The following is a 26,017-nucleotide window of genomic DNA, read 5'->3' on the forward strand; positions in this document are numbered from 1 at the left end:
CCTCCCTCCTGTCCACCGAGCTCCTCGCCCGCCGACTGATGAGGATCCAGCGGGGCGGCGGCACACGCTGGCGAGTGGGCGGTATTCTCGCGAGGTCTCATGAGTGTCGAGGAACTTGGCAGGCGTGCCCCTGGACCATCTTGTGCAGTTGTCGTCGTGCGCCGCCGTCTGGATGAGGCCCCGCCGACGCGAGCCTCGTCCTCACCCTCCTCAGCACACCGAGCCTCTCGTGCGACATACACTGACACAGAGTCTTCGCCCTCGTACAGCATGTCGGCGTCATCAGCCGCAGCCGACACCGCCAGCTCTACCGCGCAGCTCCTCCGCCAGCAGGGCAACGTCGCGTTCGGCTCGTCGCGGTGGCTCGAGGCGGCCAACCTGTACACGCGCGCGATCGAGGACCTGTCGCGAGGCGACGTGTCCGCGGCCTCGAGCAAGGAGGACCTCGCTGCCTTGTTCTCGAACCGGGCCGCGGCAAGGATCAAGCTCTTCCAGCTCGACCTCGGTGCGTCGCAGCCCTTCTCAGTACCGCGCACCTGTCCTGACTCTCTCTTCGTCCCGCAGCGCTACTCGATGCGGCCGCCGCCAAGCTCCTCAACCCGACATGGAGCCGTCCGCTCGCGCGAGAAGCAGAAGCGCACCTCGTCCTGCAGGACCACTCGGCCGCCCGAGCTAGCTGTGCGTCGACTGGACCCTCTTTCACGTATCGCGACGGCCCACTGCTTAACCCCTCGACAGACACGGCTGCAGCCCGACTCGCCGAGGACGACGCGACCCGTACGCGCTTCACGACGAGCGCCACTTCGGCCGCCGCCTCTCTCGACGCCCAGGGCGCCTCGCTGTTCGGCGAGGCAGAAGCTGCCGTCACGTTCGCCGAGCGGTACGACAACTACGTCAAGGCGGGCGGCGACCCCGAGAAGGACGAGCTCGTGTCGGCGGCGACGGCCGTTTACGCGTGGACGACGGCGGCAAAAGCTCTCGAGCAGCTCGACGACAAGCTGTGCGTCCAGCTCTCGTTCCTCGTACCGCCCTCTGTGATTGACTCTACGCCTCGAAGTGACGTCAAGGAATCTGGCGAGGTCGAGGCGTCGTCGCCGAGCCCGGTCCTGGATCTTGCAGGTGCGCCCAGTCTCTCTGTCTCTTTCTCTCGTCCTCGCAGCTCGAGACGCCCTTCTGACGCTCGACTCTCTCGCAGACGCCATCATCACCGACGCTCGAGGGTTCCACGTGCCCAAGGGCAAGTCGCACGAGTTGCCGCTGTCGGAGAAGCTTCGTCTGCAGCTCGCGTGGGACGCTCGCGTTCTCGAGCTGGACCAGTACCTCAAGCCGGCGACGGTGCCGCGCGACGTCATCGACTCGTTCGACGAGCAGGTCCAGCGAGAAGGGTGGCAGAAGTACGTCCGACTGCGTCCCCACCCTGTCGTCCACGAGCCCACTCTCCTCGCATGGTCACTGACTCTCTCCTCCTCGCGACAGGCCCAAGATCGCTCTGGCCCACCTGATTCGCGGGTCCTTCGTCGCGGCGTACGTCAACCAGATTCAGCTGCGAGCAGGTGCGTCCTGCGCCTCGTCCTCCTCTTCCTCGAGGTTCCTCCTCAAGCTCTTCCTCCTCGGCACCTACTGATACCCCTCTCTCGTTCGTCGCAGTCGAGGCGGCATCGCAGTACCGCTTCGTCCTCGGCCTCTTGAGCGAGGGGCGAGCACGGTGGCAGGACGTCGCCGAGGAGGACAAGGGCTCCACGTTCCGGTTCACGTTCGAGCGCAAGGTCAAGATGCATCTGATCGGTGCGTCCAATCTCTCCCCTGTTCTCTCGAGGCGCCGACCTGACATTCGAGCGCCGTCCTCGCAGACACGCTCGTCGACGGCCACTTTCGGTCGTCGACCCCCGACGAGCGGGCGCGCTTCCCTCTGCTCGAGGTGCAGGGTCTCGCCGAGCAGCTCATGGACGACTGCAACTCGGAGAAGGCGCCGCACGACCCGGTCTCGACTTTCGCGTTCCAGGTGCGTCCTCGTCTCGCAGGGTCCGTGCGCTCTCGGCCCCTCGACTCACCTCGCCTCGCTCGACAGGTCCAGCCCGTCGTCTCGGCCGGCAAGGCGTTCGCGTACGCGTTGCGCACTCGTGCCGCCCTGCCCGAGCACCGCATCGAGTTCGTGGCTGGGCACTGGATCAACTGCGGCTTGAGCAAGGCCGCGGCGAGAATGTGTGCGTCCCCTTCTCTCTCTCGACCCCCTCGACCCGACAGAGACGACGAACTGATGTCCCTCGAGCCTGCAGACGCGACAGCAGGGCAGCTGTTGCCTCGTGACGACCCTGAGAAAGCGGTCAACCTCTTCAACTCGCTCGCCTTGTGCGTCCCCTTCCTCGGCCCTTTCCTCCTCCCTCCTCGCCTTGCTCACGCTCATTCTGCCCCTCTCGCAGTGATCTTCGAGGTGGTGGCGTCACGTTCGACCAGCTTTTCGCGCGAGCGACCGAGGCAGAAGCCGCTCTCGAGCCGCCCGAGGAGATCTGTGCGCGCGCCCCTCTCTCTCTCTTCGGCCTCTTCTCCTTTTGAGGACACCCTCGCTTATCCTCTGCCCTCGTGCTCGCAGTCGGCCCCTCGCCGCGCCTGTTCGACTCGCGCCAACTCGTCCGACATGCCTGTGCGTGCGCGCGCGACTCGCTGGTGGCGCACTTGCCCGCCCGCCTCTCGGCCTCCGCCTTTCAGCTGGTCATCAAGCCGGTGCCGGCCGTCTTCCCCGACCGATTGCCGACGGGTCGCGAGCGGTGGGAGGACTGCCTCGAGCCCGAGCTCCGGTGCGACTTGCCCGGCGACCTCGCCGTCGCAGAATTCGTCGAGGCGAGCGGGCGCTCGTAGCAGCTCTCGAGAGGGTCGAGCGCGAGAGGAGCAGGACTGCAATGCAAAAGCTCCAGCACCGCATTCAGGCTCGCCGTCGGTGACAAAGGGGAGCGAGAGCGAGCGGTTTGAAGCGATCTTCGAGTGCGAGTGGCGAAAGCCACCTGGGCGGTGATTGGTGCCCAGCCGGGGATTTGGTCAACCCGGGCTTGAGACATGCGTTATCCGCTAGCGAGAAAGCTCTGGGCCGTTTGCCCTCGCGACGCTCGAGCGGTGCTCTCCGGTCCTTCTCTCCTTCACTCCCCTCTTCCTCTCGCGCCACTTTCCCCTCCGTTCCGCCTCTCCCCCGACTCGTGTGAGTCTCCTCTCTGCGCCGGTGTCGCGTGCGTCGCCCAAGCGCGCCTCACTGACCCGCTCTCTGAGCTTTCTTTCTGCAGGACCCCGGACTTTCTCTCGCTCCGCCGCCACGTTCACCCCCTCCCTCTCCTCCCCCAACCCCTCGACCTCGCCCCCGTCGACCTCACCGACCACCACGATGGCCGCCAGCACCCTTCGTCAGCGCACTGCCGCCGCCGCGCCGCGCAAGGAGAAGGAGCACGACGTCCTCGCGTCGTCCGACTCGGAGGAGGAGCACCAGGACCCGCTCAAGGCGCTCGAGAACGAGTACCCGCCGTTCGTCGTGCCCAACCTCACGATCAAGGAGGTCCTCGGCGCCATCCCGGCCAAGTGCTTCGAGCGCTCGGCTCTGCGCTCGTCGACCTACGTCGTCGGCGACTTCCTCATGGTCGCTGCCCTCGGGTACGCCGCGTACCACATCGACCCGGCGTTCTCGTACACCGGCGGCAAGCACCTCGACGGCTGGGCCGGGTTCGCCGCCAAGTGGGCCGCGTGGAGCCTGTACTGGACCCTCCAGGGCTGGGTCATGACGGGCATCTGGATCCTCGGTGCGTCCCTCGCCTCTCTCCCTCGGGTTCTCGTACGAGGACCGACAACTGACTCTCCCCTCACTCGCCCCGCAGGCCACGAGTGCGGCCACCAGGCCTTCTCGACGTCCAAGACGATCAACAACACGATGGGCCTGTTCCTCCACTCGTTCGTCCTCGTGCCGTACCACTCGTGGCGCATCTCGCACGCCAAGCACCACGCCGCGACCGGTCACCTCACGCGCGACGAGGTCTTTGTGCCCCGCACCAAGTCGACCCGCAACCCCAAGCCGACGGGCAAGAAGCTCGAGGTGTCGCGCAACGTCGAGATCGACGAGCTCCTCGAGGACGCGCCCGTGTACCGCCTCGGGTGGATCATCGTCCAGCAGCTGTTCGGCTGGCCCGCCTACCTGTTCACCAACGCGTCGGGCCAGCTGTGGTACCCCAAGTGGACCAACCACTTCGACCCGTCGTCGCTCGTGTTCGACGCCCGCCACCGCAACCAGGTCCTCATCTCGGACGCGTTCCTCGTCGGCATGGTCGGCCTCCTCACCCTGTTCGGCTCGGTCATGGGCGGCTTCTCGGCCGTCGCCAAGTACTACATCGTCCCCTACCTCCTCGTCAACCACTGGCTCGTCATGATCACCTACCTCCAGCACACGGACCCCCAGCTGCCGCACTACTCGGCCGACATGTGGAACTTCCAGCGCGGCGCCCTGTGCACCATCGACCGCAACCTCCTCGGCCCCGTCGGCCCCTACCTCATGCACGGCATCACCGAGACGCACGTCGCGCACCACATCTCGTCCAAGATCCCGCACTGTGCGCCCTCTCCCTCTCCCTCTTCTCCTCGAGCGAGAGCCTCTCACTGACGCTCCCTTCCTGCCGCAGACCACGCCTGGGAGGCGACCGAGGCGCTCAAGTCGTTCCTCGGCGAGCACTACCACGCGACGGACGAGAACATGTTCGTCTCGCTGTGGAAGAGCTACAAGCAGTGCCGCTACGTCGAGGACGAGGGCTCGGTCCTGTTCTACAAGGACGCGTACGGCCGCGCTCGCCGCAACTACGTCCTCCCCGACGTTCCCTCCGACTCGGGCGTCGACGTCGAGTAAAGCCTCGTCGTTTGTCCCCCTCCCCCGCATGCACCCCTCGTTCCTTTCCCCCTACACGCTCTCTATCTATCCCCCTCTTCTTCGGTAGTGCCGTCAGCGACGGCCAGGTTGTTCTGTCAGTAGATGGGCTCGCTTCCTCGAGCCTCGCCGCTTCCCCTCCTCCTTCCCCTCTCCTCCCCTTTGTACCCGACCGTCCCTCGCGACGGTGAAATCCACTTTGGTCGTCCCAGTTCTCGCGTCCGTTCAGAGAGACAGACCGACAGCTCCGTCGCCTGCTCGGGAGCGCTTGGTCCTCTCCCGCATCGACGAGATCGGCAGCGCGTCGGTTGGCTCGACAATCTCGACAAGGCCGTCGAGCGCGACGCCTTTTAAGCTCTCTCGAGGCTCGAGGGAGGTGAGCCGACGACGCGCGACGCGAGGTCGGCGGCGGCGAGAGAGACCAAGGGGCACGCGCTTCTCGCTTCTCCCACACTCGCTCTCTCAGCTCTCTAGCCCGCTCGACCAGCACCCCGACGAGCTCCAGCATGAAGGTCATCAGCATCCAGGTCCTCCACGTCGGCAGCGGGCCCTCGAACCCGGCCATCGCCGTCGCCGCCGCTCAGGACCTCAGCTCGTTCTCCTTCTACCAGCGCGGCACGTGAGTTCCTCGCCTCTCTACTCGCACGAGCTCTCTCTCCACGCTCGAGGTCGCGCACGAGCTGCACGGAGCGGTGGCGGGCGAGCAGAGGTCGGGCGAGTCGCCGCGTCATGGAGGCGCGCGTCGAGGTGGACGACACAGCGCTCTGGCCGGGCAGGACGGACTGCGAGGGGCCTCTGTGGCCTCATCGGTGGCGCGTCGAGCGTCGCCGCAGCAGCCTGGCGCGGTATTGGTCGTGCGGCCCTCACGCTCATCGAGGAGCGACGAGGGCGCCGGGTCGAGCCCGAGTTGGCGGTTGAGGTGGGCAGTGCGCTCGACCAGGCCCACATGTCGAGTTGCAGCACCGCGACGAACCCGCGCTCAGTCCCAGAGCACCCGTCACTGACCTCTCGTTTGCCCCCCTCCCCCGTGCGACAGCGTCGGCGAGTTTATGACGTTCCTCGCGCGCACGGTCGCCGAGCGCACGCCGCCCGGGCAGCGCCAGTCGGTGCAGGAGAACAACTACACGGCGCACGTGTACCACCGCCAGTCGGACCAGCTCGCGGGCGTCATCATCTCGGACCAGGAGTACCCGGTCCGCGTCGCCTTCTCGCTCCTCAACAAGATCCTCGACGAGTTCACGACCAAGGTCCGGAGGGACGAGTGGGAGGACAAGGCGCGGCAGGGGCGGCAGACGGGCAAGCAGGTGCTCGTCGAGTACCCGGACCTCCCCGTGTACCTCCAGAAGTACCAGGACCCGAAGCAGGCCGACGCCATCATGAAGGTGCAGCAGGAGCTCGACGAGACCAAGATCATCCTCGTGCGTCCCTCTCCTCTCGTCTCCTGAACCAGGGCCTTGACGACTGACCCACCTCGGGCGCCCTGCAGCACAAGACGATCGAGTCGGTCCTCGAGCGCGGCGAGAAGCTCGACAGCCTGGTCGACAAGTCGGCCGCATTGTCGGCGAGCTCCAAGTCGTTCTACAAAACGGCCAAGAAGCAGGTGAGCTCGCCGTCACCTCGCCTCGTCCCCCTTGGCCGCGTCCTCGGCGTGTGCCCTCTTGCGCACTCGCTCACTCTCGCCTCCCTCGCCGCAGAACTCGTGCTGCGTCATTGCCTGATGCACGTTCGACGCCGTCCCGTCGGGCGGGGTGCCCTCTACAGGCCCCGCCGCATCTCGCCGTCGCCCTGTTCGCTCCCTCGTCGTCGTCCTCCCTTTCTTTCGCCGGGTCGTCCCGGCAGTATACCTCGTCCCTTCGACTCTCGCCGTCACTGCAGCGTCATATTCACCCTAGTCTTGCGCCCGCTCTCTCGTCCATCGTCTCGGTGCACTTGTACCCCCCCTCTTCTCTCCCTTGTAAACGACCGCGTTAGTCCTCCTTTGCCTCCGAGCGAACGTTGCGAGAGATCATGCAGGAGCTCAGAGAGGCGAAAGCGGACCGCCCTGTGCGGTGGGAGCGGACCCTGCGACACGCGAGTCGGGATGAGCGGCTCGCCTCGCTTGCTCTCGACCCACCCTCTCGACCACCGAATCGGCTCTCGAGCTCGCGCACCAGCCGGCCTGCCTGCTTCTACGATCGCCTGCAGCACTCGACTCGCCGCCAGCGAGTCGCCGCCCCGCCGAGCGAGATGTCGTCGATCCGGGTCGCCCGCCAGCGCCCGCTCTACGCAGAGCTGTACCGCGCCTTCTCGGCCCTGCGCCCGACCACCAGCACGAGTACGGCACCACGAGCACTCGGCCTCGCCTGGGCAGCGGCGGGCGGGCCGGGGCAGCGCGCCATGGTGCACTCTGCGGCGGCGGCGGCGATGAGGAGCCGAGGCGCGATGTCAGCGCTCGCGACGAGCCAGGCGCGGCTGCTGCAGGGGCAGTGGGACGCAGGGGGCAGCTGTCAACGCGGCGGCGCGGTCCTCTCTCGCCCCTTCGCCTCGACCTCGTCCTCCTTCACCGCCACAAGCTCGCCGCCCGATCGACCACCACCTCCCCCTACGCCCAAGTCGACACCGACACCTGCGCAAGTCGACCAACATGCCCTCGCCAAGCCCGAGCCGCACCCGCTCGCCAAGAGCGAGCCGCACCCGCTCGTGACGGCCGCCTCGCCGTACCCGGCCTACCTGTCGTCCCTGTCGCGCTCGATCCGCCGAGCGGCGGCCAGCCTCCCATCAGCAGCAGGTCGGCCACCGCCCAAGGACCAGCTCCTGAGCCTCACCAACTCGTTCTTTGAGCGGCTCAAGATCCGGTTCAAGTGGGCGACGATCCGCTCGTACCGCCGGTTCCGCGCCGACGACTACTCGGCCTTCTTCTCGTTCGGCATCCTCGGCACGCTCGGGTGGTTCCTCCTCAAGACGACGTCGGCGTTCGCCGTCCTCTTCTTCGTCGTCAACTCGCTCTCGCTCCAAGAGTGGCTGGCCGGCAAGCTCGGCGCCTACCTCACCGACTCGACGGGCGTCAAGGTCGTCTTCGAGTCGGCCATCGTCCCCAAGTGGGGCATCTTTGGCCAGGGCGGCAGCCGCATCGTGTTCAAGAACGTCTACATCTCGCGCGGGCCCGTCAAGGGCGAGCTCGGCGTCCTGCCCGTCCCCGAGCACGAGCGCACCGACGAGTCCGAGGACGAGGCGCGCCTGCGCGAGATGGTCGCCCAGTGGACCCACTTTCACCTCTCGATCGACACGGTCGAGGTCAGCCTCAGCCTCGGGCGCTGGCTCGACGGCAAGGGCTTGATCAAGGACGCGGCCGTGCGAGGCGTGCGTGGTGTCATCGGTCCGTCTCCCTCTCTCTTTCTATCCCTCAGTCAGCGCGTACCGGTCACTGACGTCGCGCTCTCTCGCTCGCAGAGCGCTCGCACATCACGTACGACCCGAACGCGCCCAAGGACCGGTTCGCGTACCGCAACAAGCCCAAGCCGGGCGACTTCTGGCTCGAGGGCCTCCAGATCGAGGACTTCCTCGTCACGATCTACCAGCCCGAGAACTTCCGCCCTGTGCGTCTCGACCGTCGCCGCCTCGCCCTCGTCTCTTTCCCACCTCGACTGACGATTTTCCCCTTGTCGCCGCCGCAGTACACCTTTTCGATCTTCCACGCCGACATTCCTCGGTTCCGCAAGCAGTGGCTGTTCTACGATCTCATGTCGGCCGACTCGATGACGGGCCAGTGCGACAACTGCCTGTTCAGCCTGCACCGCCCTCAGTCGATCGGCCGCACGAGCGAGGAGGAGATGAAGGATGCGAGGTGGGCCCGCATGGTACGCTCTCTCTCCCTCTCTCTCTCGTTACCCGAGAAGCCGAGCCTGACCCGGGCACTCGCCTCCCTCGCGCAGTCTCGGTTCCGCGTCGACGGCGTCCCGATCGACCACATGCAGTCGGCGTCCGACACGAGCGTCCTCTCGTGGATCACGTCGGGCCGGTGTGACCTCGTCGCCGACATCCGCTTCCCGCGCGAGGACACCGAGCTCGACCTGTCGGCCCTCGTCGACCACCTCGTCGACGAGATTGGCGGCGCGCTCGGCGCCGACTCGTCGTCGTCGTCGTCCTCTGCGTCGACGGCGGCGACGAACCGCATCCCGGGACGACGCACCCTGTCGCGCGACGCGCTCACGGCGCCGCCGACGACCGAGCAGGACGTCGAGCAGGCCAAGGCCGAGCGCCAAAAAGCGCTCCGGTTCGCCAAGGAGTCGGAGAAGGCGGCCGCGGGCGACTCGGTCGACGACGAGGACGACGACGCGCCGCTCGAGGTCGGCGAGACGGACGAGGACAAGATCGTGTCGATCGACCTCGACGTGCGGTTCAAGGACCTCAAGGCGTCAGTGCCCGTGCGTCGCAGTCTTTCCCTCTCTCCCTTTCCTCGAGCTCTCTCAGAGACCAGTCTTGACGCCGTCGTGAGTGCGCAGTACTTCCCGTCGCACCTGAGTTACATCAACAGCGCCCTGATCCGGCCCATCGTCGCCTTCATCAACCGCAACCGCACCCTCATCCCGATCCACTGCCACATCGACCTCGGCCTGAGCGAGTTCAACGGCTCGTGGACGACGTACGACGTCGGCATCCTCGACCGCATGTCGGAGCAGGTGCGTCGTCCTCTTCCTCCCTCTTTCCCCTCCTTCTCGCCTCGTCTCGCGAGCCGAGCGTGTCCCTGACGCTCTACCTCCTCCTCCTGCAGGTCTATGCCGCCCTCGCGCACCACGTCGCCCAGTCGAACGAGCAGCGCCTGCAGACGGTCGGCCTGTGGACGCTCCAGATGACGGCCAACAGCCTTCTCAGCACCCTCAAGGCCAACTTTACGCTCGCGCCGTACTAGATCCCCTTTGCTATGCACTCTCATCACTCTCGCGCTGTCCGTGAGAGATTGTCGGAGACCGAGAGGCAGGCAGAGAGGCAGACAGAGCCGAGCAAACTCGAGCAGGAGGAGGTCTTGCCGGACGGCGAGCAGAAAGCGCTCGACGGGTCTCTCTCTCTTTCGAGGTTGAGCAGCTTCGAAAAGCAAAGTGACCTGCACTGCACGAACTGCTACCGACAAGCTCCTCACAAGCGTGGGCCCGAGACCCTCCCCTCGTCCTTGACCAAAGCCCTCTCCTCGTCCTCAAGCGCGGCCCGAGCGTCGACCCTCCCTCACGCGCCGTCGTCGCCGCCGTACCTGCCCGCCCAGCGCAAGTTCTTCTCGTGCTTCCTGCGAGGGCGTCACTGCGAGTGAGCTCTCGAAAATCGAGGACCGAGAGATGGCGCAAGAGGGAAAGAGGGCGACGGACGCACTTGAAGACGCGCTCGAGGGCCTCCTGCCTCGACTCGGCGACGACGTCGTCCCACACCGCTTGTCCTTTGCCGTGGTACAACATGATGTGTTCCACCTGCAGAAAAGAGCTGAGTCAGTGGGTGGCTTAAAGGGAAACGAAGAGGGAGCCCGGCGGAACGGGCGACGTACCATGTTCTGCCAAGGGACGGCCTCGGCGCTGATGTTGCTCCCGCACAAGCACGTGAACGTCGAGCCAAGGGCGTCGAGCTCCGAGCAGGGCGCGTCGGCGTCCAGCTTGCCGGCGGCGAGCAGGCTCAGAACGGCGGCGATGCCCGCCTCCTTGACCTTGTACTGGGCCAGGCTGCACGAGGCCGGGACGAGAGCGGGAGGCCAGTTCTGCTTGCACTTGTGGGCGAGGATGCGCGGGAAGACGTCGACGAGCGAACAGGTGCCACACGTGAGGGCGCAGCACGCGAGGCCGACAATCACGTCCTCCTCGTCGGCGCTGAAGCCGGACGGGTCGGCAGGCTCGAGGATCGACTGGATCGCGACAGGCACCTGCTCAAAGGCCGACAAGATGCCGACGAACTGGTTGACGAGGCCCGACTTGAACGCGGCGTGCAGGGCCGACAGCTCGTCGGCGATGGCGCTCGCCTCGGTCACGATCGTCGGGTAGTCGTCCTCGTACGCCTCGTCGATCGTCTCGACGTGCCACAGCTTCTTGACGACGGCGAGCTGGCCGAACTCGGACCAGGGCGGGAGCGGGTACAGGCCGAGCGAGGTCGCCAGCTGGCGGTCGGCGACGAGGCCGGTGTGCTCCTGCTCGACCTCGAAGAGCCGGCGCTCCTGGACGACTGCGATGTGCGCCGCGTCACGCTCGGCCTCTTGCGCCTGCAGGAACGTCTCGAGCTTGCCGCGGATCGAGGACCAGACTGCGTGTGGAGGAAGGAGAGCGAGTGAGAGATGGTTCGGGCGGGTCGAGATGATGCGGAACACGCACTCTTGTCGTTGAGGTCCCTCGCCATGTTGACGAGCGAGTGCGCCTTCCACTCGGGGCTGTCGAAGCTGCAGGGGCAGGTGTCAGAGCTCGTGCGCGACGGTGCTCGGACCCCTCAGGAGAGCGGGACGCACTGGTGAGGCTGCCACCCACGCTCGACGAGACGCGCCTCGATCCTGCAGGACACGGAACATGGTCAGTCAGAGGCTCGTCCCGGCTCGAACGAGTGCAAGAGAAGGGGACGTACGCCTCGCGACGCTGCACACGACGAGCTTGGCGAATCTTGTCCTGCTCGATGACGCGCTGTTGCTGCCACTCGATGATGGCGTCGCCGTCCTGTCAGAGGGGACATGAGAGCGTGAGTACGGCGAGACGACCCTAACCTCGAGGCGAGAGTGAGAGCGTGCTGGCGCACCTGGTCGCGCAAGATGCTGACCTGGAAGCAGCGGTCCTTGAACTCCTGGAACGTGTAGTCCTTGCCGGACTCGATGAAGCCCGCGCCCTTCTCGATGCGGATGACGTTGTGGACGCCGGCCTTGATCCAGCGCCTCTTGCAGTCGGCGTGAAGTCGAGGTCGCGGATCAGGTACTCGGTGTGCTTGCGCGTGCGGCCCGAACCTTCGCCTGCGTGTGGAGATCGAGTCAGGCGTGCTGCTCTTCGAGTCTCGGACCGCGCCGAGAGAGCGAGACGTACGAGTTCCGGTCGGGCACAAGGCGGTGTCGGCGAAGTTGTCCAAGGGGAAGTCGAGGTCGCGGTCGTCCCAGATCCTGCACGCACAGGCAATCACGTTAGTCGGGACAGCTCGAGTTGACGAGGGGGATCTGGAACGAGGGGGAGGACGTACAGGTTCTTCGAGCACGCCTGGCAGAGGCGTACGCGCAGCAGGAAGTCGGCCTTGGGCGTCGTCCTCGCGCAGTTCTGCAGGGCACGAAGGACGAGGGGGCATCGGGTACGTCAGTAGAGGCCTTGTACGGCCCCTCGAGGATAAGAGAGAGAGAGCGAACGCACCTGGCAGTACTTGCTGAACAGGAGGTTGGCCAACTCGACGGTCGAGAAGCACGGCGCCGCGAGCTCGGGCAGCCCGCTCTCCTCGCGCGCCCACTCCCACAGGTACGACAGGGTCGAGTTGCCGCGGAGAAACTTGAAGAAGCGCTTGTTGAGGCGGGACAGGTGGAAGAGCGTCTCGAGGTCGAGGTGCTCGCAGATGCCGGCGAGGACGTCGAGCGGGAGGTCGAGGATGCCGCACAGCGTGCCCTGCAGGGACAAAGAGTCGGTCTCGCCACCGCTCGTGTGCAGGACGTTGCCGGGGACAGAGGCGCACCTTGGTTCCGCGAGCACCTCCTCCCGACGAGCGCAGCTTGGAGGCCCGGGGCGACGCGCCCTTGTTCGAGTCTGCAGGCGCAGCAAAGGTGAGCATCACCGTACAGGCCAGGACGCAGAGCCGAGTGGACGCACCGGGCGCCTCGTCCTCGTCGCTGGACGAGTCCAACTCATGGAATGGCTCGTCCTCGTCCGACTCGCGCATGGCGCGCTCGGCCTTGGCGGCACTGTGGCGGCGTGATTTAGACCGAGGCATGTGTGCGCTGGCAGCAGTGCTCGAGCGAGAGCGGCTGTGTGAGAGCGAGTCGACGTGTGTCGTCGCCGAGGACGAAGTGGAGCGCGGCCCGAGCAAGTCTCGTAATTTCGCTCCAACGTCTCCCTCTGGCTGAGCGCGGTTTCCCTTGCTCGGGACGCACAGGAGTGGACGAGCTCGCGAGCGAACGAGCCAAAAGGAAGAGCTCTCTGGACGTCGTCGGCCTTCGAGAGGCAGCTGGCCCACTCGCGCTCCACACGACAAAATGGCTTAGGAAACACGCTCGATTGCACCGCAGACACCTCCTCGTTCGATCTGGCGCGAGCAGAAGGCCGTAACCCTGCTAGATCAAGAGCTAGCGTTTGAGCGAGGGTGCGCAGGATCCCCCTCTTTCGAGCAGGTGGCCGGGCGCACGGGCGCTCCGCAGGGGTGCGCGCCGTGCGAGCGGCTCACCACAGTGCGCCCGCTGCCCTCAGGGGCACGAGAGGGCGGGCGCAGCCTCGTAAAGACCCGTCCGCGACGGCTCGACTCGCTGGGCCGCCGGGACGAGTGCGACGACGAACAAGAACTCTGTGCGGTCCGGGAAAGCTCGCGAGGGACGAGGAGAGCTTTCGGAGAGGAAAGGTCACCGTCGCGCGGCGCAGGAAGGGCGCGAGGGGAACTTTCGGAGCCGAGAAGGGGGAGGTGCCATCGAGGGCGCGGCCAAACTGCGGCGCGAGGTCGAGAGGGTCAGTGCGCGCGTCGGCGAGGAGCACAGACCCACATGAAGGTCCTTCAAGGGAGAGAGAGTGCGCGCAGGACGTACAAAGGACAAGACGAGCCGCCTCGAGGTCAAGAGCCCGCCTCGCGCCGCCCAGAAGGCCGCCCTGCTCGCCTTGCGCAGCCGTCCCGCCTGTGAGGTGACCGAGTCAGTCCATTGAGACCCCTGCACCGCGTCGCGAGGTGGCAGAGGGGGCTAGGGGAGAGGGAGAGGGGGGCCAAACACGAGGAGGCGGGGAGGAGGTGGACGCACCAGTCGCCCACAGCCCGCACGGCGCGGCCGCCTGGCCCGGTAGTCTCCTTAATGCTGATATGGCCCTCGACGACGATGCCCACAGGCCCATGAACCGTTGCCGCCAGTCGAGAGAGGTCGGACGACGCGGTTTGCTGATGAAGATGCGACGCGCTCTGCGTCGTCGGCGGGCGCTTGCGGCGAAGCGGGTACGGGCGCAACGCGTGATCGGGGTGTGCAGCTGCTCAGGCAAGCCGACTTGAGCGGGCCCAGTCGTGAGGGTCGAGGTGGAGGAGAAGCAGAGGCTGCCGCGCCTCGCTTCTCCCTCTCTCTCGCTCGGCTACTCGCCGCTCGCGGTGCGCACGCACTCACAGCTGGAAGGTCATGCGCTTCAGCCTCCCGCCGTCACGCGTTGTCGACGTGGCTGCTCCTCCCGCCGCTGCCACTCCCCTTCGACCCGCTCGCTCCCGACGGCGTCTCTGCCGACTCGGTCGCGCGTTCCTGCTGCGCAGCTCCCGCACAGGCCCCTGATAACTGCTCGCCGAGCGGCCGCGAGCCGGGCCGGACTGCGCGCGCCGCGGCGACGCACAGACGTTCGTCACCGCGGGGCGCCGACGAAGCTTTCGCTCGCCTCGCTTCTTTTGCTCTCTCCCGGCTGCGTCTCGACGATGTCGGCGGCGGAAGCGAGCTGGCTCGACGAGACGTCGGTCGAACACCTCGAGGGCATGGACGAGGAGAAGCTCGCGGATATGTGTGCGTCCTCGTCGCTCCTCTGCCTTCCTGGTCGCACCGTCACTAATCCTCTCGCACGACACAGATCATCGGGGTCCGGCAAATCTCGACGCTGCGGCGCGAGACGAGGGCACTGACTCTTCGTGCGCTTGACGCACTTCCTGCAGGCTATGAGTACAGGGAGAGCCCAGCGGCGCGAACCAGGCTCGTTAGCATCGTGCGTCTTCTCGCTCGCTTTGTCGCGACACGTGTCGAGCCTGACGGGAGTCTTTTCACAGCTCGTGCACCTGCGCGACGAGGCGGCCCGGTCGGCAGAAAACGCTGGCGCCCACCTCGCTGACACGCTCGGTCCGTCCCCATCTGACCCTCTCGCACGCGCTCAGAACGCCGACTGACCTCGATGGCACACAGTCAACGGCTGTGAGCCCACTCCTGCGCCGACGAGGCCGCCGACGATCTACTGACGCCTCTCACGGCCGCAGACCAGCACCAAATCGCGAGCACGAGCCTGGAGGCGCTCAAGCACACGCTTGCGGCTCGTCGAGACGGCATCGTGAGCCCTTGTCTTCCCTACCTGCGCCAGTTCGACCCACGAGACCGCCGGCGCACCGCTCTGACCCCTCCCTCGCGCGCAGCGCCTCGCGCGACGGCGGGCGAGCCAACGGAGCCTGGGCGAGTCGAGCCGGACGCGCAGCCGGACTCGTGCGGGCGAAGGCTCGTACAGGATGCGGCGCATCTACTTTGGCGAGGGCTAGAGGTGTAGCTCTGAGCGTGGTGCAGCGTGGAGCGACCCGTCTTCTCCTTTGCCTCGCCCGTCCCTGACTCAGCGAGAGCGGCTCAGCGACAACGGAAAGCCGTGCAGGAAGCTGGAGCTGCCGCAGAGAGAGTGAAGCGCAGCTCTGCGCGGCCCGCGAGCGTTTACTTGAGCGAGCGAGCGAGCAAGCGAGCGTGGGAAGAGGTCCGAGGCCGCGCCCTCGCTCGGCCTCGTGCTCGAGGCAGGACCGCCGTGTCGGGCGTCGAGAGGTAACACGCACGCAGACGCGACGAGCTCGGCCGCTTTGGCGGCTGTGCCCCCGTGCGAGGGACGCGAGCGCTGAGGCGAGGAGCGCGAGGAGAGGCGAGTACGCCGGCGAGGAGGCAGCGCGCTGCGGGCTGCGCCTGTGCAGCAAAGCAGGAGGGCAGCTGAGCAGCATCTCGCGCCTCGCAGAGCAAGTGTTGTCGCGGGAGACGAGGAGGAGCATCTCGCCTGCCGTCCATCGTCGTCGTCGCTCAACCACCGACTGTCGACCTCGCTCAGAGGCACTTGATCCAGCATGGAGTACGTCGAGCACCGCCACTGCCACGACGTCCACCTGTCCAGGCGAGCTGACCTCTCGCCCCTCGTCCAGGTCCCTCGGCGGCTTCGCACCCACCCCGGCCGACACGCCCCGCTCTCGCACCCCGATGCAGCGCCAGGACAAGCCCGCCAGCGACACGCCCAGCTCGTCCACCGCCTCGACCGCGACCACCGCCGCCCAGGACGACTCGCCGCTCTCGACCACGACCAAGTCGCTCGGGCTCGACAAGGAGGTCCAGAGCGTCGTCTCGGGCTTCTCGAGCTTCTGGGGGTCCATCAAGAAGCAGGTGCGTCCTCTGTCCACTCTATCTGGCAGCGCTCGGACGCGTTGGACGGCTAGAGAGGCGAGGCGAGCCAGGTGGGGCCACTCGGGAGGCGGGTGCAGCGGGAACCACAAGGCCTGGCGAGCGAGGGTGCGCTCGGGGCGCCATGCTTTCCGCGGTGGAACAAAGCCCTTGCGGCACTGTTCAAGAAGCGCGCCTGGAGCAGGCGAGCGGGACGGCAGCGTCTCTCGGAGCAGCGCTCGCGAGCGTGTCGAGCTCTCCCAGCTCGCAGCTGCTGACCGAGTTTGTCTGCCGAATACAGGGCACTGCCGCACTGCAGACCGCCGAGAAGCAGTACGAGTCGGCGCGCGCCGACCTGTCGCCCCTCATCTCGCAGGCCCGCGCCAACCTCGACCACCTCGGCGAGCAGACGCGCGCCGAGCTCCAGCGCCTGTCCGAGGCGCCAGCGACGGGCCAGGGCATCGTCATCGGCGCCGACGGCATGCCCGTCATCATCGACGACGCGCCGCCGGCGGCCGTCGACAAGGGCAAGGGCGTCGACCGGTCGGGCGACGGCGACGGCGAGGGTTCCGGCGCGGACACGGCGAGCGACGTGCAGCAGCAAACGCCTGCAGCCGCCGCGTCGGCCTTCTTTGCGTCGCTCGCCATGAACCCGAACGTCCAAGAGCTCTCGCGCAACCTGTCGACCCTCCAGACGGGCGTGTCGCGCAACCTGCACCAGATCCAGTCGCAGCTCACGCACCTCGACCTCGCCGAGGGCCAGAAGGTCGCCGAGGACTACCTCCACAAGGGCGAGCACTGGTTCCAGGACTTTTCCCACGAGGTCAGCAAGCTCGCGAGCGACGCCCTCAAGGTCGTCCCGCCCGACGCCTCATCGGCGCGCGATGGCGCCGCAGGAGGCGACCACTCGGGCTCGGGCCGCACGAGCATGGACAAGTCGGGCGCGGCGAGCGCCATGAGCCGCCGCGAGCTCATCCTGTACAAGCTCCGCACCGACACGGCGCTCCTCCTCGCCGACCCGGCGGCGTCGGCCGACTCGCGCGACTCGTTCGCCGCGTTCGTCGCTGCGCGCGGTGCGCTCGACGACGAGGCGTCGCAGGCGCAGGTCGGGCGCGAGCTCGAGATGGGCGGCGAGGCGCTCCAGGCGACGCACGACGCGCTCGTGCCCGCGCAGCTCGACGACGAGACGTTCTGGGTGCGGTACTTCTGGCGCAAGGAGACGATCGAGGCCGAGGAGGAGCGCAGGAAGAAGGTGCTCCAGAGTGCGTCGCCCTCGTCCCTTCTCTTCCCCCCCCCCCCCCCCCCCCTCGCGCCGTGCCGAGCCAACCTGACCGGCTTGCCTCCTTCCCTGCGCAGTCGCCGACCAGAGCGAGGACGACTTTTCGTGGGACATGGACGACGAGGACGGCACCTCGGCCGCTGCGTCGCCCCGCCTGTCCGTCGTCGCCGGTATGACGGCCGCCCCCTCGGCCTCGCTCGACGCCGCCGTCTCGTCCGACCCGGCCCCCTCTTCCGCCTCTGCTGCCGCACCTCCTCGCTCCGCCAACGACACGCCCACGCTCGTCTCGGCCGCCTCGCCCGCCGACTCGAACGCCGCCGCCGCCGCCGCCGCCGCCGCGCCAACCGCACCGACGGGCGCGGGCCCGAGCGCGTCGTCGCAGCACCCGTCGCCGACGCTGTCGCTCTCGACGACGGCCGAGCGCAGCCCGCGCGCGAGCAGCGACGGCGCGGGGAGCTACGACGTCGTCGACGCCAAGAGCGGCAACCCGAGCGGCGACGAGCTCGGTGGCGACAAGGGCGGCGCGGCGGACAGGGCGCGCAGGGACTCGGCGGCGGGAGCGGACGAGGACGAGGACAGCGACTGGGAGTGAGAGAGGAGGGGCGGTGGAACGGCGTCGCTGTGGCAGATCCAGCTTAGCCGGCGCGGCCGGGTGTACTCTAGTGCTTTCTCTTTCGTCTTTTCCTCTCCCATCATTCCCTACCTACCCATTCGAACGACCCACATCCGTGCAGTGTACTCGTTGCGACTCTCGTCGACTCTCGTGAGCTATCTGCGCGCGCTCAAGAGAGAGAGAGACAAGGTTGCAGCGCTCCTCGACAGGCTTTGCTACGCCGCAAAGTTCATCTGGACGACCTCGAGCACGAGTCCTCCCTGTCGCACCGCGTCTCTCCCTCGTCCCGAGCTGTCCGCCGTGCTCTCCCAAAAGTCGAGGAGGACGACCATGCCCCCCTCGCCGCGCACGTACCTCCTCCCCCTCGCCCTCGCTCCTCCCCCTGCTCCCTCGTCCTTCCCCTCGCCCACGCCAGCTGCCACCGCCGCAGCAGTAGCAGCATCGGTAGCAGCGAGGCGTCGCAGGCCCCGCAGGACGAGCTCGTTGACGCCGCGCCAGCCGAGGCCGAGCGAGGGCGCGCCGAACCCTTTGGCGGCGACCGAGGGAAAGAGGAGCGGAAACGAGGCGCAGGAGAGGTACGAGATGCGGTGAGGGAGGGGGTCGGGCGTCGAGAGGGGGTGCGGGCGGGCGTCGGTGGCGGTGGTTTTGGCAGCGGAGGATGAGGGAGGGAGGAGCGGCGAGTCGGGCGTGAAGAGCGAGAGCGCGAGGGCGGCCTTCTTGGGGATCGCGATGGGTGTCGATAGACCGTACTGCATGTCGAAAGGGCGGGTCAGTGGGGCGGCAAGAAGAGAAAAGGCCGACGGTCGGAGAGAGAGAGAGAGGGAGAGAGGGAGAGAGGGAAACGCACCCAGTCCTGGACGAGCGTGTCGCGCCCGCCGATCGTGGTGCGCCATGCTGCACGCGAATCGTTCGGCCATTCAGGCGGATGCAGGCCACCTGTCGAGCAACGAGAGCAGTCAGTGTTCGCTCTTCCGGTTCGAGCCAAGAGTCGGCGCCGCCCGGCCGACACGAGTGACGAGGGCGAGCACGAACGACTCACGCTGCGTGTCCCACCCGAAGCGACAGAACATGACGCACTTGCCGCGCACCTCGCCGAGGGACGGCCAGCGGTCTTCGTCGTACCACAAGGCGCGAGAACGAGAGGTGCGGTCGAGGAGGGCCCACAAGGTCTCGGCGAAATGTGGCGCCGGGTTTTCCTGCAGACAAAGCGAGCGTCAGTCATGCACTGTGTCGTAGAGCGCGTTCGACCCGAGCGCGCTCGAGGATGGCGCAGGGGACGAGGACGAGCCGACGCACCTGCTTGCAGCTGACGACGACGCACTCGCTCCTGCCCTCGCCCTCGAGCCAGCGGTACACCTCCTCGAACGCGTCGGCCGCGCTAAGTCGTTGCGGCACGATGCCGTGATAGGCCCACAGCTCGCCGTCGTCGAGGAGCGAGAACCTAAGATCGAGGAACCGGATGCCGCCTTTCAGCTGGTTGAGGAGCGGGGTCGACTGGCAGATTGAGGACAGGAGCGGATAGAAGAGGGCGAGGGAGTCCTGTATGACGATGAGAGGGTGAGCGACGGCGGTGGACGAGGGTGCCGGGGCGAGAGAGGAAGGGAGAAGGGACGCACATGGGTGCCGGGCAGGTAAAGCTCGTCGAGCTTCGCTTCGTCGGGGACGTAGCTCATCCAGCAGCTCGTGTCGACCGAATGACCGACATGAAGAGCTTTGGCCTGTGAGCAAGGGACACAGCGTCAGTCCCGGAGCGAGACCAGTAGGCGAGAGAGGGAGAAGCGGACGGACCTCGAGCGGCACACGTTTCCTCCTGCGCTTGACGAGTCCCGACAGGGTGGCGAGCTTGTTCCTCGTTGGCGTGACACTGAACACTCGAGGCTCTGCGGGCGAAGCGAGCGTGCGCTCGTCGTCGTCGAGAGGTGCCGAGGACGCAAGTTGAGGCGGCGGTGACGGGCGAGGGCGGGTCGCTGTGCGCTCTTGCGCCGCTCGGCCGGCGGTCACTTGCTGTGACGGCTGAGGGTGCACATCGTGGCGCTGGACGAAGCAGCGTGCTCGAGTCGGCGAGGCCGAGGCGGGTGGGGAAGCGGTCGGCGAGAGGTGCGTCGGGCGAGCTGAGGCTTGGTAGGCCGGTAGTATGGACGTAGTCGGTAGTACTGGTGGCATCAAAGCCGAGCTTGAGTCGAGAGGAGTCGGGCGAGAGGAGCAGATGGACTGCCCCCGTCATCAGCTTGCAGGCTTCCCCCATCTCGTCCTCGTCACACTCTCCCAGCATGCCTGTCAGTACCTCAAGCCCACTCAGAGCACCTCCGAGTACCCGCCTACTAACTGCCTGCCCTCCCTGCGCGTCGCCCCCGCCCCGCAGGCCTACCACTCGTCGTGGAACGACGACGCACAAGGCGCTCGCCAAGTCGGCAACCTGGCCCTCCTGCCCTTCTCGAGCCGCATCAGGGGAACTGCGCCGACGCCAGGTGTGTCCTCCCGCTCCCTCCCTCGCCGCCCACGTCCTCGTCACCCTCGCCCACCTCGGGCCGAGCGGGGCTGCTCCTCCCCTCTTCCCCTCGCACGTCAGTATGAGCCCCGGCACTGACACAGTCGCGAACACACAGCCGACACGAACCAGCCCGACATCATCGACGAGAGCCTCGCCCTCTTCCGCCCAAACTCGCTCTTCCGCAACTTCGAGATCAAGGGCCAGGCCGACCGCGTCCTCATCTACCTCATCCTCTTCATCGGCGACTGCCTCGGAAAGATCGCGCAGGGTGCGTCGCCGTCCACTTCGGCTTGGGGAGACGACCGTGCCCCCCCCTTCCTCGAGCGGGCCCTGACCTGCTCCCCTGCCTCCGAATCCGAGGACACACAGCCCGCACCTGGACCTCGCAAGACGCCCTCAAGCATCTCACGACGCACGCCCTCGGCCACTTTGCGCTGCCGGGCGAGCCGGGCTTCCCGATGAATCAGGTCTTCCAGGGCCCGGCCGCCGGCGACCGCGTGTCGAGCGACGCCCTGCGCGCCTACCTCGTCCATGCCCGCCAGGAGACGGTCCTGCGCCTCGTCGAGCAGCACGTGTACAACCCGCAGGACGAGAGTACGGCGGGCGGGTCCAAGCCGAGCAAGTGGTGGATGGCGTTCCAGGTGCGTCCCCCCTTTCTCTCCTCCGTCAGCGACTGCGAGCAGGTGCAGCTGGGGTCGCGGTCCAGGTCGTTGGACCGCGTCCCCTATTTGGCTCCGCACGGTCGCTGACACTCGATCCGCACGTGCAGAAGCGCCGCTTCATGGGCAAGCAGCTCGGGTCGTGAAGAACGCCTTGGTCGGGGCGGCGGTCGTCGTCGGTCGTCGCCTCGCTGCCGACATCCGCCGTACCTCTTCCTCGATCCACGCCGACCCTGCCGACAGACCCTCCTCATTCGCCCCGAAAGAATCCGCCTCGCGACGGCGCCGATTCCCTCCTCCCGCCTTTCGTAGATCTTACACCGCCTCGAAGCCTCTTTTGCCGTGCCCTCGCAATGTATATCCTGCCCTCACGCACTGTGTCGGTCCCGACGAGGAGAGCGAGTCGGAAGCGCTCGAGCGAGTTGCTCTCGGCCGCCGCAGAGTCGGACCAGCGGGATCTCCCTCGTCTTGCTCTCCATCTCGTCCACTGCCTCTGCTGAAGCGCAGCACAGGACCCAGTCGCCACTACCCCCAGCCGCGACAGTACACACCGCACCGCCACTTCCCTTGAACCCTTGCGCGAGCTCGACCCCGACTTGGCGTCATCTCGACCCTCATCTCACTTGGCCGCTCCCTCCTCCCACACCCACTCGAGCCCGCCAAAGATGCTCGCACCGACACTCGCACTCGTCGCGCTCAGCGCCAGCACCCTCGCCTCGCCCCTCCAGCTCCCCTTCCTCTCGCCCTCCTCGTCCCCCACCTCGGCCCTCGTCAACTCGACCTCGAAGCCGGTCCACGTCGCGCTCGGCGTCATGTCGCGCTGCCCGGACGCTTCGCTGTGTGAGACGGTGTGGGACCGCGTCCTCGAGGAGCGCCTGCCGACCAAGTTTGGCTCGGGCGTCGTCGCCGACCTCGTCGACATGGAGCTCGTCTTCATCGCGCAGTGCGTCCGCTTTTCTCTTCCTCGACCTCGCCCTCATGCCCCAAGAGACGACGCCCTGACACACACCGACGCCCACAGCGAGGACTCGTCGGCCCCGTACGGCGCGACGTGCATGCACGGCGAGCTCGAGTGCAAGGGCAACGTGCAGCAGCTGTGCGCGGCGCGACACTGGCGCGCCGGCTCAGAAGGGCGCAAGAAGAAGGGCGTCGACGGCGAGGCCGAGGCGACGCTGGCGAGGGAGAAGAGGGCATGGGAGGACTCGTGGAACGTGCGTCGGCCTCTCGCTCGTTCGGTGGCGCGTTTTCCGCCTACTGATTGCCCTTGCCTCCCTTCTCACAGTTTGTCCAATGCATGAACTATGGCGAGACGTCCCGGATCGGCAGCGATGCGGCGGCCAAGCGGTGCGCGTCGGTCGTCGGGCGAGGTGCGTCTCCTCCTCTCCCTCTCTCTCCTCGTCCGCCCTCTCCTTCGCGTAGCGCCAGACTGACCCTCTCGTCTCCCGCAGAGTGGACCGACACGCTCGCGTCGTGCGTCGAAGGCAAGGAGGGCCGACGCCTGCTCGTCGACAGCCTGGAGCGGGCCGAGCGCCTCGCCGTCAAGAGCAGCTGCACCATCCTGATCGAGGACAAGCCGATCTGGTGCGTCTCCCCCTCTCTCTCTGTCCTTCCCTCGCTCGTCCCTGCGCGCTCGTGTCGCACGTGCAGGCGACGCAGTAGAGCCTGCATCTGGCCGCACGTGCTGACCCGCCTTTCCTTCCTCCCCTTCCTCCTTCCTCTCGTTCGTCCCTGCAGCATTCACGACGGGTCGTGGAAGCAGTGCCCGGGCGGCCACGACGTGCGCGACTTTGCGCGCGAGGTGCGCGACACGTTCGAGCGGCTCAACTCGGAGCGCGGCGTCGGTGCGGACGACGAGTAGAGGTTGGGGGGCGCGAGGGTTTTGAGTACATGAGGCTGCAGTGCAACTCTGTCGCTCAAAAGGGGAGAGCGACCGGTCGAGAATAGTGAGACGCGACGAGATCGAACTTGGCTCCGCTCGCGCTCGCTCTCCTCCTCCCCCTCCTCCCTCCTCCCTCACCCCTCCCTCGGCTCTTGTCCCTCACGATGGCTTCTGTCGACCCCACCGCCGCCGCTACCGGCACCGCCTCGAAGCGCGCTCGCGGCCACTCTGCCATGGTGCGTCCACCCGCCCTCCCTTCTCGCCCAACGTCGGCCCGTCCTCCCCCCCCCTCTCGCCTCTCCTCGCCCCGCCCGCCTCTCGCCCGCCGTGGACGGTGCAGCAGTCGGTGGATGGAGCATGTGGGCTTGCGGTGGACCTCGCTGCGCGGCAGGGCGAGCTGTCGTCACCGAGGGAGGGGGCAGCTTCTCGCCCGCGAGGACGGCGCTCCACGCTGGGCGGACCTCCGCCCTCTCGGCCCGGCGGACCCGGCCGTTCGAGCGCATCGCTCGCGTCGAGTCTCTCGGTGCAACAGGTGGCAGCTGGGCGGGCGCGGTGCTCGACTCGCTGCGAGCGCGGCGAGGGCCACCTTCCCAGCGTCGGCGGGGCGTGGGGGAGGCTGCAAGGGCGGGGAGATGGAGCGATCCTCGTCCGGTGGGGACGCCTCGCTCGCCCTGCAGCGCCTGCGCATAGCCAGAGCAGCGTCGCGATGTCGGCGGATCAATCACCAAGGCGGCGAGCCTGCACTCGGAGCACCGTCACTGACCTCCCGCTCGCGCCCCCTCCTCCTCCCCTCCTCCTTCCTTCTCGCGCTCTCCCACATCTCGCAGGACTTCAAGTCGGCCGCCACGGGCGTGTCGGCCAAGGCCATGCGCAACGAGCTCAACGCCATGATCCAGAACATCCAAGACCCCGAGTACAAGAAGGTGCGTCGGCTCGCTTCGAACACTTGGCCGCAGCCTCTCTCGTCCGCCTTGGGCGAGAGTGGGAGACCTCTTTTTCGCTTCGCGGCGCCGTACTGACACTCTACCGCACCTGCATGCAGGCGTTCGAGGCCGAGATGCAGAGCTTCTTCATCCTGTTCAACCGCTACCTCGCCGAGACGGCCAAGAACGAGAAGATGTGCGTCCTCGCCGCCCCCCTCTCCCGCACTCTCGAGCGTACACCTGACCCACACGCTCCCCCTCGCAGTGACTGGGAGAAGATCCAGCCGCCGACGCCCGAGCAGGTCGTGCCGTACGCCGAGCTTCCCGAGAAGACGGACCCGTCGCTCCTCGACAAGCTCGCCGTCCTCAAGCTCAACGGTGGCCTCGGCACGACCATGGGCTGCGTCGGCCCCAAGTCGATCATCGAGGTCCGCGAGGGCATGACCTTCCTCGACCTGTCGGTCCGCCAGATCGAGCACCTCAACTCGCAGCACAACGTCAACGTGCCGTTCATCCTCATGAACTCGTTCAACACGGACGAGGACACGGCCGTCATCATCCAGAAGTACGCCAACCACCGCATCGAGCTCATGACGTTCAATCAGTCGCGGTACCCGCGCGTCAACCGCGAGACGCTCCTCCCGACCCCCAAGTCGGCCGTTGAGGACAAGGGCGCGTGGTACCCTCCCGGCCACGGCGACCTGTTTGACGCCATCATGAACTCGGGCCTGGTCGACAAGCTCCTCGCGGCCGGCAAGGAGTACCTCTTCGTGTCGAACGTCGACAACCTCGGCGCCGTCGTCGACACGCGCATCCTCGAGCACATGCACCAGAGCGGCGCCGAGTTCCTCATGGAGGTGACCGACAAGACCAAGGCCGATGTCAAGGGCGGCACGCTCATCAACTACGAGGGCAACGTCCGCCTCCTCGAGATTGCCCAGGTCCCGTCCGACCACGTCGAGGACTTCAAGTCGGTTCGCAAGTTCAAGATCTTCAGTGAGTCGGCTTGTTCCTCGGCCCTGCGCGAGCGACGGCTCGGCGTCGACGAGCCGTCACGAGCGCTCCTCGGCTCTCGACGCCTCTTACCTCTTCTCGCTCGCGCGCAGACACCAACAACCTGTGGGTCAACCTCCGCGCGATCAAGCGCATCATGGAGAACGACGGCATGGACCTCGAGATCATCGTCAACCAGTGCGTCCAGCGTCGTCCTCGTCCACCCTGAGCCTGCCGGCGCCTCACCTGTGCCGGCTCGCCCTGTCCGCCGACCGTGCCTGACCGTTCTACTTCCCCTCTCCCGGCCCACAGCAAGCAGAGCGACAAGGGCGAGGCCGTTATCCAGCTCGAGACGGCCGTCGGCGCGGCCATCAAGCACTTCAACGGCGCGCACGGCATTAACGTGCCGCGCTCGCGGTTCCTGCCCGTCAAGAGTTGCAGTGACCTGCTCCTCATCAAGAGTGACCTGTACGAGCTCAGCGGTGCGTCCCTCGTCCTCCTCTCACCGTTCCCGTCCGGCGCTCGAGCCTCGAGGACGGAACTGACTCGGCTCTCCCTCACGCAGGCGGCGCCCTCGTCATGAACCCGGACCGCATGTTCCTCTCGACGCCCGTCATCAAGCTTGGCGACGCGTTCAAGAAGGTCGCGGCGTTCCAGAAGCGGTTCAAGACGATCCCGTCGCTGCTCGAGCTCGACCACTTGACCATCTCGGGCGACGTCTCGTTCGGCCGGGGCACCGTCCTGCGCGGTACCGTCATCATGTGCGTCCCCTCTTCCTCCTTTCCCTCCTCGAGCTGCGCCTGGCGGCCCGAGTCGGTCCCTGTCAAGGCGGGCTTGTCGAGCTAACCCTGTGCGCTCGCGCCCGTGCCTCCCCCTCCTCGCAGTGTCGCCAACGACGGCTCGAAGATCGAGCTTCCGGACGGCACGACCCTCGAGAACAAGCTCGTCACGGGCCAGCTCTCGCTCCTCGACCACTAGACGACGTTCGACCTCCCTCTTCCGACCTCTCTGGCTCCCTCTCCCTCCCTCCCTCCCTCCTGCCGCACTGTCGCATCCTCC

The 26,017-nt window shown here is 67.1% G+C and overlaps 10 protein-coding genes across 10 annotated transcripts; 8 read left to right on the forward strand and 2 right to left on the reverse strand.

Annotated features, from left to right (window-relative positions):
- Positions 1-270: 270 nt before the first annotated feature.
- On the forward strand, positions 271-2,856 carry RHOBADRAFT_52094 (uncharacterized protein; the record flags this gene model as incomplete). Its single annotated transcript, XM_018416166.1, has 12 exons — positions 271-505; positions 565-678; positions 739-1,000; positions 1,058-1,119; positions 1,196-1,394; positions 1,477-1,553; positions 1,648-1,785; positions 1,851-2,002; positions 2,069-2,204; positions 2,277-2,349; positions 2,421-2,509; positions 2,591-2,856. The coding sequence occupies 12 exons, from the start codon at positions 271-273 to the stop codon at positions 2,854-2,856; spliced, it is 1,803 nt and encodes a 600-aa protein (XP_018273195.1).
- Positions 2,857-3,338: 482 nt separating this feature from the next.
- RHOBADRAFT_64666 (uncharacterized protein) lies at positions 3,339-5,102 on the forward strand. The gene is made up of 3 exons (XM_018418545.1): positions 3,339-3,779; positions 3,855-4,580; positions 4,650-5,102. The coding sequence occupies exons 1-3, from the start codon at positions 3,371-3,373 to the stop codon at positions 4,868-4,870; spliced, it is 1,356 nt and encodes a 451-aa protein (XP_018273196.1). The 5' UTR covers positions 3,339-3,370; the 3' UTR covers positions 4,871-5,102.
- Positions 5,103-5,394: 292 nt separating this feature from the next.
- RHOBADRAFT_34632 (uncharacterized protein) lies at positions 5,395-6,867 on the forward strand (the record flags this gene model as incomplete). The annotated part of the gene is made up of 4 exons (XM_018413214.1): positions 5,395-5,507; positions 5,925-6,306; positions 6,375-6,488; positions 6,583-6,867. The coding sequence occupies 4 exons, from the start codon at positions 5,395-5,397 to the stop codon at positions 6,604-6,606; spliced, it is 633 nt and encodes a 210-aa protein (XP_018273197.1). The 3' UTR covers positions 6,607-6,867.
- Positions 6,868-7,309: 442 nt separating this feature from the next.
- RHOBADRAFT_34637 (uncharacterized protein) lies at positions 7,310-9,813 on the forward strand (the record flags this gene model as incomplete). Its single annotated transcript, XM_018413215.1, has 6 exons — positions 7,310-8,243; positions 8,318-8,463; positions 8,542-8,724; positions 8,800-9,291; positions 9,370-9,546; positions 9,639-9,813. The coding sequence occupies 6 exons, from the start codon at positions 7,310-7,312 to the stop codon at positions 9,774-9,776; spliced, it is 2,070 nt and encodes a 689-aa protein (XP_018273198.1). The 3' UTR covers positions 9,777-9,813.
- A 274-nt stretch (positions 9,814-10,087) lies between these two features.
- Positions 10,088-14,155, reverse strand: RHOBADRAFT_52097 (uncharacterized protein; the record flags this gene model as incomplete). Its single annotated transcript, XM_018416167.1, has 13 exons — positions 10,088-10,145; positions 10,229-10,323; positions 10,398-11,140; positions 11,209-11,264; positions 11,340-11,381; positions 11,453-11,541; positions 11,621-11,828; positions 11,916-11,972; positions 12,050-12,123; positions 12,214-12,459; positions 12,527-12,597; positions 12,661-12,752; positions 14,142-14,155. The coding sequence occupies 13 exons, from the start codon at positions 14,153-14,155 to the stop codon at positions 10,088-10,090; spliced, it is 1,845 nt and encodes a 614-aa protein (XP_018273199.1).
- A 1,659-nt stretch (positions 14,156-15,814) lies between these two features.
- On the forward strand, positions 15,815-18,157 carry RHOBADRAFT_52098 (uncharacterized protein; the record flags this gene model as incomplete). The annotated part of the gene is made up of 4 exons (XM_018416168.1): positions 15,815-15,819; positions 15,890-16,124; positions 16,423-17,383; positions 17,478-18,157. Coding segments are annotated over 4 exons (1,763 nt in total), but the record flags the coding sequence as incomplete, so codon positions are not given.
- A 30-nt stretch (positions 18,158-18,187) lies between these two features.
- Positions 18,188-20,176, reverse strand: RHOBADRAFT_52099 (uncharacterized protein; the record flags this gene model as incomplete). The annotated part of the gene is made up of 6 exons (XM_018416169.1): positions 18,188-18,762; positions 18,861-18,949; positions 19,053-19,209; positions 19,310-19,552; positions 19,630-19,731; positions 19,802-20,176. The coding sequence occupies 6 exons, from the start codon at positions 20,174-20,176 to the stop codon at positions 18,229-18,231; spliced, it is 1,500 nt and encodes a 499-aa protein (XP_018273201.1). The 3' UTR covers positions 18,188-18,228.
- A 107-nt stretch (positions 20,177-20,283) lies between these two features.
- Positions 20,284-21,309, forward strand: RHOBADRAFT_42366 (uncharacterized protein; the record flags this gene model as incomplete). Its single annotated transcript, XM_018414048.1, has 5 exons — positions 20,284-20,289; positions 20,376-20,481; positions 20,620-20,772; positions 20,874-21,145; positions 21,274-21,309. 5 exons carry the CDS (start codon positions 20,284-20,286, stop codon positions 21,307-21,309), a joined length of 573 nt encoding a protein of 190 aa, XP_018273202.1.
- A 519-nt stretch (positions 21,310-21,828) lies between these two features.
- Positions 21,829-23,078, forward strand: RHOBADRAFT_52101 (uncharacterized protein; the record flags this gene model as incomplete). Its single annotated transcript, XM_018416170.1, has 5 exons — positions 21,829-22,106; positions 22,185-22,374; positions 22,446-22,530; positions 22,612-22,744; positions 22,898-23,078. The coding sequence occupies 5 exons, from the start codon at positions 21,829-21,831 to the stop codon at positions 23,019-23,021; spliced, it is 810 nt and encodes a 269-aa protein (XP_018273203.1). The 3' UTR covers positions 23,022-23,078.
- Positions 23,079-23,206: 128 nt separating this feature from the next.
- RHOBADRAFT_42368 (uncharacterized protein) lies at positions 23,207-25,936 on the forward strand (the record flags this gene model as incomplete). Its single annotated transcript, XM_018414049.1, has 8 exons — positions 23,207-23,278; positions 23,870-23,965; positions 24,085-24,161; positions 24,231-24,961; positions 25,072-25,156; positions 25,271-25,440; positions 25,524-25,719; positions 25,843-25,936. 8 exons carry the CDS (start codon positions 23,207-23,209, stop codon positions 25,934-25,936), a joined length of 1,521 nt encoding a protein of 506 aa, XP_018273204.1.
- Positions 25,937-26,017: the final 81 nt, after the last annotated feature.

Source organism: Rhodotorula graminis (genome assembly GCF_001329695.1).
Source record: "Rhodotorula graminis WP1 unplaced genomic scaffold RHOBAscaffold_3, whole genome shotgun sequence".
NCBI classification, from domain to species: domain Eukaryota; kingdom Fungi; phylum Basidiomycota; class Microbotryomycetes; order Sporidiobolales; family Sporidiobolaceae; genus Rhodotorula; species Rhodotorula graminis.

What these genes read in the sequence shown, in the direction of transcription:
- RHOBADRAFT_64666 (XM_018418545.1), top strand. Translation starts at nt 3,371, where the DNA reads ATGGCCGCCAGCACCCTTCGTCAGCGCACTGCCGCCGCCGCGCCGCGC. An exon ending in GACGGGCATCTGGATCCTCG is followed by an intron (nt 3,780 to 3,854) that starts GTGCGTCCCTCG and finishes CTCGCCCCGCAG; the next exon opens with GCCACGAGTGCGGCCACCAG. An exon ending in CTCGTCCAAGATCCCGCACT is followed by an intron (nt 4,581 to 4,649) that starts GTGCGCCCTCTC and finishes TTCCTGCCGCAG; the next exon opens with ACCACGCCTGGGAGGCGACC.